The 10,798-nt window shown below is 38.0% G+C and overlaps 3 protein-coding genes across 5 annotated transcripts; 2 read left to right on the top strand and 1 right to left on the bottom strand.

The window, feature by feature from the left end:
• Positions 1-3,816: 3,816 nt before the first annotated feature.
• LOC105691328 (piercer of microtubule wall 1 protein) lies at positions 3,817-10,778 on the top strand. 3 transcript variants are annotated; one of them, XM_048660089.1, is made up of 2 exons: positions 3,817-5,398; positions 10,459-10,778. In XM_048660089.1, exons 1-2 carry the CDS (start codon positions 5,266-5,268, stop codon positions 10,668-10,670), a joined length of 345 nt encoding a protein of 114 aa, XP_048516046.1. In that variant the 5' UTR covers positions 3,817-5,265; the 3' UTR covers positions 10,671-10,778. The 3 variants fall into 3 exon arrangements, 1 of the variants encoding a protein (XP_048516046.1); XR_007280064.1 differs by lacking the exon at positions 3,817-5,398 and adding an exon at positions 10,067-10,350 and having other exon boundaries at positions 10,459-10,598; XR_007280063.1 differs by lacking the exon at positions 3,817-5,398 and adding an exon at positions 10,067-10,353 and having other exon boundaries at positions 10,459-10,598.
• LOC125502213 (leucine-rich repeat-containing protein 15-like) lies at positions 6,496-8,246 on the top strand. The gene has a single exon (XM_048660087.1). The coding sequence runs from the start codon at positions 6,723-6,725 to the stop codon at positions 7,734-7,736; it is 1,014 nt and encodes a 337-aa protein (XP_048516044.1). The 5' UTR covers positions 6,496-6,722; the 3' UTR covers positions 7,737-8,246.
• LOC105691342 (leucine-rich repeat-containing G-protein coupled receptor 5-like) lies at positions 8,421-9,925 on the bottom strand. The gene has a single exon (XM_012409749.3). It carries the CDS (start codon positions 9,667-9,669, stop codon positions 8,611-8,613), a length of 1,059 nt encoding a protein of 352 aa, XP_012265172.2. The 5' UTR covers positions 9,670-9,925; the 3' UTR covers positions 8,421-8,610.
• Positions 10,779-10,798: the final 20 nt, after the last annotated feature.

Genomic DNA, 10,798 nt, shown 5'->3' with positions numbered 1-10,798 from the left:
CGGGGATTTTTGGGCCAAATTTTTTTTTTCCTTGCGAATTGATCGTATGACACTTTTCTCATGTATTTTGACCTCAGGAATCCGATTCTGAGAGACAAATTGATCTATCTCTGAAATTGCCCGAGTGATCGCCAATTTTCAGCTTTTCGGGATCAAGAATAAAAGATTCATTTTATCGTCTATTTTGATGTAATTCGTACCCAGAAATTTGAATCCGAGAGGATGAGAATTCATCGTATGGTTCTTTTTCCATGTATTTTGACCTCAGGAACACGAATCTGTTGTCTGAATCGAGCTACGATTTTTTCTCTTAGAGGTATCCTCAAATTTGTACCAAAAAATGCGAAAGGATGGGGATAACTCGGTAATTTCCGCAGATAGATTAATTTGGCTTCCAGATTCGACTTTCTGAGATCAAAATACATGAGAATAGCATGGGAAACCCAAGAGAAAAAAATTTTGATTTTCGACCCAAAAATCGATAAAGTGTCACGGGTTCAAATCCCTTCGGGGATTTTTGGGCCAAATTTTTTTTTTTCTTGCGAATTGATCGTATGACACTTTTCTCATGTATTTTGACCTCAGGAATCCGATTCTGAGAGACAAATCGATCTATCTCTGAAATTGCCCGAGTGATCGCCAATTTTCAGCTTTTCGGGATCAAGAATAAAAGATTCATTTTATCTTCTATTTTGATGTAATTCGTACCCAGGAATTTGAATCTGAGAGGATGAGAATTGATCGTATGGTTCTTTTTCCATGTATTTTGACCTCAGGAACACGAATCTGTTGTCCGAATTGAGCTACGAGTTTTTTTTTTTTCGAGATATCTTCAAATTTGTACAAAAAATGCAAAAAAATTGGGATGACTCGGTAATTTCCGCAGATAGATCAATTTGGCTTTCAGATTCGACTTTCTGAGATTAAAATACATGAGAATAGCATGGGAAACCCAAGAAAAAAAAATTTTGATTTTCGACTCAAAAATCGATAGAGTGTCACGGGTTCAAATCCCTTCGGGGATTTTTGGGCCAAATTTTTTTTTTTCTTGCGAATTGATCGTATGACACTTTTCTCATGTATTTTGACCTCAGAAATCCGATTCTGAGAGACAAATTGATCTATCTCTGAAATTGCCCGAGTGATCGCCAATTTTCAGCTTTTCGGGATCAAGAATAAAAGATTCATTTTATCGTCTATTTTGATGTAATTCGTACCCGGGAAATTGAATCCGAGAGGATGAGGATTGATCGTATGGTTCTTTTCTTATGTATTTTAACCTCAGGAACACGAATCTGTTGTCTAAATTGAGCTACGATTCTTTCTCTTCGAGATATCCTCAAATTTGTACCAAAAAATGCGAAAGGATGGGGATAACTCGGTAATTTCCGCAGATAGATTAATTTGGCTTCTAGATTCGACTTTCTGAGATCAAAATACATGAGAATAGCATGGGAAACCCAAGAGAAAAAAATTTTGATTTTCGACTCAAAAATCGATAAAGTGTCACGGGTTCAAATCCCTTCGGGGATTTTTGGGCCAAATTTTTTTTTTCCTTGCGAATTGATCGTATGACACTTTTCTCATGTATTTTGACCTCAGGAATCCGATTCTGAGAGACAAATTGATCTATCTCTGAAATTGCCCGAGTGATCGCCAATTTTCAGCTTTTCGGGATCAAGAATAAAAGATTCATTTTATCGTCTATTTTGATGTAATTCGTACCCAGAAATTTGAATCCGAGAGGATGAGAATTGATCGTATGGTTCTTTTCTTATGTATTTTGACCTCAGGAACACGAATCTGTTGTCCAAATTGAGCTACGATTTTTTCTCTTAGAGATATCCTCAAATTTGTACCAAAAAATGCGAAAGGATGGGGATAACTCGGTAATTTCCGCAGATAGATTAATTTGGCTTCTAGATTCGACTTTCTGAGATCAAAATACATGAGAATAGCATGGGAAACCCAAGAAAAAAAAATTTTGATTTTCGACTCAAAAATCGATAAAGTGTCACGGGTTCGAATCCCTTCGGGGATTTTCGGGCCAAATTTTTTTTTTTCTTGCGAATTGATCGTATGACACTTTTCTCATGTATTTTGACCTCAGGAATCCGATTCTGAGGGACAAATCGATCTATCTCTGAAATTGCCCGAGTGATCGCCAATTTTCAGCTTTTCGGGATCAAGAATAAAAGATTCATTTTATCGTCTATTTTGATGTAATTCGTACCCAGGAATTTGAATCTGAGAGGCTGAGAATTGATCGTATGATTCTTTTTTCATGTATTTTGACCTCAGGAACACGAATCTGTTGTCCGAATTGAGCTACGAGTTTTTTTTCTCTTCGAGATATCTTCAAATTTGTACAAAAAATGCAAAAAAATTGGGATGACTCGGTAATTTCCGCAGATAGATCAATTTGGCTTTCAGATTCGACTTTCTGAGATCAAAATACATGAGAATAGCATGGGAAACCCAAGAGAAAAAAATTTTGATTTTCGACCCAAAAATCGATAAAGTGTCACGGGTTCAAATCCCTTCGGGGATTTTTGGGCCAAATTTTTTTTTTTCTTGCGAATTGATCGTATGACACTTTTCTCATGTATTTTGACCTCAGAAATCCGATTCTGGGAGACAAATTGATCTATCTCTGAAATTTCCCGAGTGATCGCCAATTTTCAGCTTTTCGGGATCAAGAATAAAAGATTCATTTTATCGTCTATTTTGATGTAATTCGTACCCAGGAATTTGGATCCGAGAGGATGAGAATTGATCGTATGGTTCTTTTCTTATGTATTTTGACCTCAGGAACACGAATCTGTTGTCCAAATTGAGCTACGATTTTTTCTCTCCGAGATATCCTCAAATTTGTACCAAAAAATGCGAAAGAATGGGGATAACTCGGTAATTTCCGCAGATAGATCAATTTGGCTTTCAGATTCGACTTTCTGAGATCAAAATACATGAGAATAGCATGGGAAACCCAAGAGAAAAAAATTTTGATTTTCGACTCAAAAATCGATAAAGTGTCACGGGTTCAAATCCCTTCGGGGATTTTCGGGCCAAATTTTTTTTTTTCTTGCGAATTGATCGTATGACACTTTTTTCATGTATTTTGACCTCAGGAATCCGATTCTGAGGGACAAATTGATCTATCTCTGAAATTGCCCGAGTGATCGCCAATTTTCAGCTTTTCGGGATCAAGAATAAAAGATTCATTTTATCGTCTATTTTGATGTAATTCGTACCCAGGAATTTGAATCTGAGAGGATGAGAATTGATCGTATGGTTTTTTTTTCATGTATTTTGACCTCAGGAACACGAATCTGTTGTCCGAATTGAGCTACGAGTTTTTTTTTTTTCGAGATATCTTCAAATTTGTACAAAAAATGCAAAAAAATTGGGATGACTCGGTAATTTCCGCAGATAGATCAATTCGGCTTCCAGATTCGACTTTCTCAGATCAAAATACATGAGAATAGCATGGGAAACCCAAGTGAAAAAAATTTTGATTTTCGACCCAAAAATCGATAAAGTGTCACGGGTTCAAATCCCTTCGGGGATTTTTGGGCCAAATTTTTTTTTTTCTTGCGAATTGATCGTATGACACTTTTCTCATGTATTTCGACCTCAGGAATCCGATTGTGAGAGACAAATTGATCTATCCCTGAAAGTGACCGAGTGATCGCCAATTTTCAGCTTTTCGGGATCAAGAATAAAAGATTCATTTTATCGTCTATCTTAATGTATGTAAATCGTTCCGCCTGCCAGATGTTCTCAATCAGTACTTGCAGATGTCATGGCATGCATGTGTCATTATGCATTGCTGAAAAATGATGTCAATTAGCGGTGCATGCAGGGTTGCAATTGTAACATTGCTAATATGAATAAATAACAAAAAATTGTATATAGATAAAATTGTTCGAGAAAATGTATAAATTAAAAGTTTATTAATAAATCGTGGCAAAAAATATATCAAATAACGAATGAATCAACATGAATTGTATGACGTGTATAAAATAAAAATATGAAAATTAACAAAAATAAAAATATGACTGTACTTAAATAATTCAAAATTCGACGATGCCAATAGGGCGTACAAAGAGTGACATGAAAATATCAAAATAAAAGAATAAGTATGCTTACGAATTTATATAATAAAACAAAGATCAATATAATCGGCCTACAAAAGAATAATAAATCATGTAAATTAACTAAAAGACAACACAAGAATGAGATGAAAGAATGAAAATGAAAATGATTAGTAAAATTTCGAAAGTGATGATGTCGTGACCGTTTCAAAATGGCGTTGTCAATCCTCAGCTAGTTCGTCATCCAAGATCTTCCTTCTTTTTAGGGCCTTCTGGTATTATATAGATTTGTTCAGTCCGTGATATTAAAATGCAGGCTCCAGGTAGCAAACATGCTCGAAGTATTCAGGTTTTATTTTTAAAAAGAAATGTAAAGATGACGAATGTATGCTGTGTATGTGTGATGTATATCGAAGAATGAGGTACAGGATTATGTATATTGAGGTGATCACCGATCTCGAGGAAGTCCTTTCAAATTATGTTCCTTCTTGCCTTGTACCTCTTATTACTCCCACTCTTCGCTCTCTGATCCTCAATTCCCCTTCCTACATTCTGTCGATCATTTGATGATTCGTTACACAATCAAAAGTCAATCCAACTAACAATCTAAGGAGTGCTCTTCGATAACGGATGAATTGAAGATAAAAAAAAAAGACTAATACATTATAATGAACATCACGGATTTATTTATGCGCGTATAATTCTTCACGATAAGTGTGTTACAATATCGTTTAAATAATTTCATATCGTAAATAACATAAGCATCTTATTGTCAATATTATATTTTCAAATTAGTAGACTCATGAGTCTATGATAAATGTGATTCGTTAATCTTTTGCCTCTGAAATTCGCTATTACATGCATAGACTCAAAATTTGAAAATTAGGTGATCTATCGACGCGACCTGTTGCAAGATAAATAATTTCTTTGGAGGTTTGAACGGTTTGAGGTTGATACAAACAACTCAGTTTCCACGGTGATGAGACAACGCTGACGTATCTCTCGGTCGTAGTTATTCGCCACATAGGTCGATTCTTCGATATAACAAATATACATTAGTTTTCAGCAAATTATCAATAATAGCTTCTGCCTCGTGGACTTGGTAAATTCTCATCATATACATATATTTACAGTCCGAACATCATCTCGAACTCCCGTTTATTGCAGAGAAATGCCCGAAATTCCGACTTTCTGCAACGAAGGCAGGGCGCAAAATGTGACAGAAGACTCTTCGAAACCTCTGGGAACCTGTACCAGCGAAGTTTACCTCACCTGCAATCTGCCGATGCGATTCATGTACCCGAGTGAGTATGAAGCAGCCAATACTTTCGCTTCCGTCTTATTTCAAAGCAACTGCAACCTATCGAATCTAAACGTCGCAAAGTACGGACTTGAATTTTTTCATGGCAAACTTAAGGTTACGTACTCTGCCTGACCGATACTATTCCACCGCAGGATTTCAAAAACCATTGAAGGTGTCGGAGTCACGTAAATCATTTGACTTCAAATTATACGATGTTACAGTAATTTCATGGTGGTTTAGTAGTTGCTTTAATATTGCTTGTGACTATACGCTAAGGGAATTTTCTATTACCCATAAACATGCCGTGTAAATCATGGTACAACTGGGACACGTGCAGGATTTTGGCTTTCAAATTTATCGGTGAGTCATCGTGGAGACTGAGGAGGTCAAGTCCTGCTTATAATCGAGTCATTTTAGGTCACAAATTTGTTTCTTTCGAAGATTTTTCGATAAAGTCAATAAAAATTCTACAATCATCGTTCGATGTTCTGGGTCATGACTGATTGTGAGTCACATAGGTAAAAGAATAAAATAGAATACGAGTTTGACTATGAGTTTACTTCAAAGGCTGTCAAACTGCGGTCGCAATGAGATACGTTCAATCGTTGCCATGTAGATTATATATTTACGATGAAACAATGGAAGGGAATCATTTCTCTCGTAAAAATCCGCGACGTTCAATGCACTCGCGAACCGCTTATCTTGCATTTACATTTTTGCATCTAATAATAATCACCACACTGTTCCTCCATACATTATAGATTGTTTCGGTTGCGCTGCATATTCTGATGATCATTTTTTCGTGCGTATCAATAATCTGCCATATTTGGAATCGATAAATTGAGACCAATTAAAACTCCCATGTTACTGTCTCAGTGGACCGAAAACTGAAAATGAAAGTTCAAGTTTTTTGACCAACCATGAGAAAAGAAAAAGTATATGATAAGCGATATAAATTCACTCTTAAAACTTGGGAGAGAAAAAAGCTCGATAAATCTGAAGTGGGCTATAGTGACGCGTTATCTAAAAATTTGTTATCTTCGGTTCAGCAGCTAACCGAATCTACATACAAGAGAAGGTGTACATAATCTTCACCACTTACACAGGAAGTATAGAGCGACCGATCCCATCGCATAGCCGAACAGTGTAAAGTTCTCAACTTATAACACAAGCTCTATAGCTGTTATACGCATGTTTTAAGTCTCCTCGCGTATCTCTAGAGCAAAGCATGCGTCTAAGTTTCTGATATTTCTGTTGTCTCCGTGACTATATGTGGATCGATCAGAAGTATGTGAGTTCAGTGCATTCTCAGCGTTTGCGGTGCAATGTCTTCCTTGTTGATACTTCTCATATTGTCTTCAGATTTAGTCCGCAACAGTTTTGCAGACAGTACGGAATGCCAGGTGTACAACAATCTATACGTATGTATGGACGGTAGTAAACTTAATAGCGTCGCTTTCGCAGACGTGCGCGCTGTTCAGACTATCGATGATATTGAAGTGCACTTGGAAAATCTCGGTATCACCGATATATCAGCGAATGCCTTTACGGAAGTTAAAAACGCCTCCTCGCTCTACCTCAGAGACAATGAATTGTCGATAATACCGAAGGGTTTCTGTCGAGTAATGGATCAGTTGACTTACCTCGATTTATGCAATAATTCCATCAGTGCAATAGAAGACGGTGGTCTCGCAATGCTGACTAATTTGGAAACCTTGTTATTAGATTATAACAACCTTACAGACTTTCAACCTGGCGTATGGAAAGGGTTGTCGAATTTACACGAACTCTATTTAACGAACAACAGCGTTGTCTTGAGAAAGAATATGTTCAAGGGATTGAAGCATCTTGAAACTTTGGCTCTCGACGCGAACAAAATCACCAAAATACCCGTTGGAACATTTAACGGCTTACCACACCTGGACTTACTCTACTTATCGCGTAATATGCTATCCACTTTAAACGCCGAGGTTTTTCGTACTATCGGTGAAGTGAACGAATTGGATCTGGGAAGAAATTATATTTCCATAATACCTACGGCTATCTTCAAGTACCTTAAAAATCTCGACTCCTTGTGGCTCAATGGGAATCAAGTGGCTACGTTACAGGCGAGTGCCTTCGAAGGCCTGGAAAATCTTTCGTCACTTTTTCTCAACAGCAACGAGTTTCAAAGTGTTGAACTTTCAGCGTTCGCATTGATGAAAAATGTCACAATCGAACCTGGCTTTCGACTCGGTGGTTCCCTTATTACCAATTTTAACCATCTCCGAGGCCGATTCAGATGCACCAGTAACGATTATCAGGAACCCTACGATTGCGAAAGAATTGAAAATCTGTGACCTAGTTAACGTCGACCCTTTGATACTCATCGATTTACACATTATATTCACCATGCAATGTAATATCACCATGATGCGATATGTTGGGTGCTCATTTCTTTTTGCCTACATGAAGCAAGATCTCTTTCATTCTGTATTCTAATACATACATATGTATATCTGTAGAAACTGATGGTCGCATTATTCTTCCCAACATTCGTGAAGCTCGTAGTTTTTTTTTCGAGTGGCGAGATATCTTGTCAAATGTCTACACGTACTTCCGACCTATTTACATATCTGAATTAACATAACTGAATTATTTTTCTTTTATTATAATGTCATCTAGTAATTAATTTTACCACATATCGTAGACATAGAGAGTTCATGGTATTTACAAATAATACATAAGAAATTTATAACATGACTATATTATCGACAGCTATATATCGAAAATACTATGCGGTGAGGAAATGTATATCCATTTTTGTATAACACTGCACCTAAAATGTAATTAAAATACATCATCCACAGTAAAAGGTATATTTACTTTTATCTTAATATCAGACGTGCAGTTTACATTTCAATGCCGAGCACACGCTGCGCAGCGAGATGTGCGATTGGATATATTTACTTCTCTTCTTATTGACGCGACGATAAAATGATAAAAATAATAAAGCGGGGGAAAAATAACAAGTGATGCAGTGATTAATCGAACAGGATATTTAATGAATGTCACAGCTTTGACGCAGTTGAAAATTATTAAAATTTGGACGTGATACAAGACTGCATTTATTTCCATATTTATTCTTTTATAAAATCATCACTAATTATTTACGTTGGAATCTGAATGTCGAACATGATCAAATTTCCGACATTGGTTTGACCTCGTCACTCTTTATTCTTGAATCACCTCGTATGTTTCGGAACATTTGTACGGTGCGCTAGAATCGACAGGAGAACTTGGGACGCAATTAACGGTAGTGGTTGTTGCGTTTGAAAAATTTTTGAGAACCGTTTTCGACGAGTTAATTTGGAAACCCGGCAAAATACTGACACTATGCATGTGTCTAAAAACTGACAGATCCAGGATTCGGATCGGATTGTTGTGGAGATAGACGGTAATGAGATTCGGCGTCCATTTGAAAATTTCCTGATCGCCCAGGGACCCGATTCGGTTTTCATTTATCCACAAATACTTGACATTAGTTAGTCCTTTGAAAGCGTCTATGTGAAAACTGGATATCAGATTCGACGATAAATCAAGTTCTTCCAAATGAGTCAGGTCCTCAAATCTTGATCCGGGAATAGTGCTCAATTGATTCCAGGAAAGGTCCAGCCGCTGAAGCCGATCCAAACAGTTGAAACTACCGCGAGGAATAGCCGAAATACGCGCCCCAGTTAATTCCAACAACCTTAAGTTCGGAAGTCTCGTGAATGCATCGTGCATTAGAATGATCGGATTCCCGTTCAACTGTAAATTTTGCAGCTTTTTCAATCCGTTTCGTACACCTGTTTCGAGTCCGTTCAAAAGATTCTGGCTCAGTTCCAAGTCTCGTAATTCCTTCAACTCGTCAAAAGTTCGGGGGGCAATATTCGTGATCTTATTATTGAAAAAATTCGCTACTTTGAGACTTCTTAGCCCATTTAGCATGCCACCCGACAGAGTAGTCAAGAAGTTGTCCGTCATCATGAGAATTTCCGTAGCGTTACAAAACTCAAAGGCGAAAGGATCTATCCCAGTAATTCCTTTTTCATTGATCTCGATGAAGTTTTCCGGGATTTTCACTATCACCAGGCTCGAATCGCGAAGACAAAATTTGGCGGTACACGAAATCGGTGAGTTCGAACTCTGTGCTGCATCGTTTCGATGATCACGATCGCTGACGGTTATCACCGCTGGCAAAAAACAACAAGCAAACACAACCGCCCACATTGATCGACGAGCGTTATGCATTTTTGCTACAGAAATTACGAATAATCGCAAGCTCGCTTCTTGTACCGTCGTCAGTGCACACCGATCTGAAACTCTGAAGTTGCCACGGTCATTTGGTTGTTATATTGATTCCGCTATCTGCTCGAGTGACGGAATGACGACATTCGTAAATAATAAACGCAATGTAAAAAAAGATTAGTACAAACGCGGACTGTAATATCCACGAGCATTAAAGGTGGCAAGTTATTGCGTTTCACGATTGCTGTACACTCGGAGAATTATTTTTTTTCGACGTTTCCTTCGCCGCGGGAAACCTCGGACTCCGAAATCTTCGTTTTATTTGAAATTCGATGAGATTCAAGTAACGACCGCTAGCTCCGTCGAAACCCCCCCCCCCCCCCCCCCCCCCCGCTATATATACGAGCGAGCAATAGTAGTCGTGCACGGTGCATTGGTCTCTCGGAATCAACTGGTTATTAATAGGTCGTATTTACTATCAGTTGCCGTAACAGCATTCCTTACTTGAAAAGCAAGGATCCCGAACGACGCCCGCGTGTCGTACGGCCAAAACTTCGATACGGTGGTAGGTACACCGGTTGACCGCGGTCTACCGACGATTATCGTTCTTCAACCGATCTCCGTCTCTACTCCCTTCCTCAAATAAACAACTCGGGATCGAACTGGAAGGTGGAGAGCTGTGAGGTGGTAATTCACCGATTCTCTTTTTCATTTATCTCTTCTGAGACGTTGGAGCGTTATTTTCTAATTTATAATCACGGATTCCAACACACAGTTTTCTTCTGATTTCAGGGGTGTTCCAAGGCTATCGCCAAGACGATTGTTCCCTCCCTCATCCCTGTTATCGGAGTACTTCGATGGATTATGGGTGGCATGCACCGACGATTCACAGCGTACCTACGTCTTTTTTTCCAAGAACCAACGAATTTACCAACCGTCTCGCCCGAGCGGGAATGTATCGCAATTGTTCCCTCAACACGGAATTGGACAAGTCATTTTTCTGAAAGGAAAGTTTCGAAACACATGTAACGATCACCCGAGAACAATTTTTCTCAATCGCTTGATACGCAAAATATATTATTTGAAAAAAGGAAAGAAAAATTGATAAATTCTTTAACGTTCCTTCAATATC

Source organism: Athalia rosae, chromosome 1, assembly GCF_917208135.1.
Source record: "Athalia rosae chromosome 1, iyAthRosa1.1, whole genome shotgun sequence".
NCBI classification, from domain to species: domain Eukaryota; kingdom Metazoa; phylum Arthropoda; class Insecta; order Hymenoptera; family Athaliidae; genus Athalia; species Athalia rosae.
This window is presented reverse-complemented; position numbering and strand designations above follow the sequence as displayed.

Excerpts from the sequence above, each read along its gene's own strand:
- LOC105691328 (XM_048660089.1), top strand. The coding sequence starts at position 5,266 with ATGCCCGAAATTCCGACTTTCTGCAACGAAGGCAGGGCGCAAAATGTG. Across the intron at positions 5,399-10,458 it reads GATGCGATTCATGTACCCGA|GGGTGTTCCAAGGCTATCGC; the intron begins GTGAGTATGAAG and ends TTCTGATTTCAG.
- LOC125502213 (XM_048660087.1), top strand. The coding sequence starts at position 6,723 with ATGTCTTCCTTGTTGATACTTCTCATATTGTCTTCAGATTTAGTCCGC.
- LOC105691342 (XM_012409749.3), bottom strand. The coding sequence starts at position 9,669 with ATGCATAACGCTCGTCGATCAATGTGGGCGGTTGTGTTTGCTTGTTGT.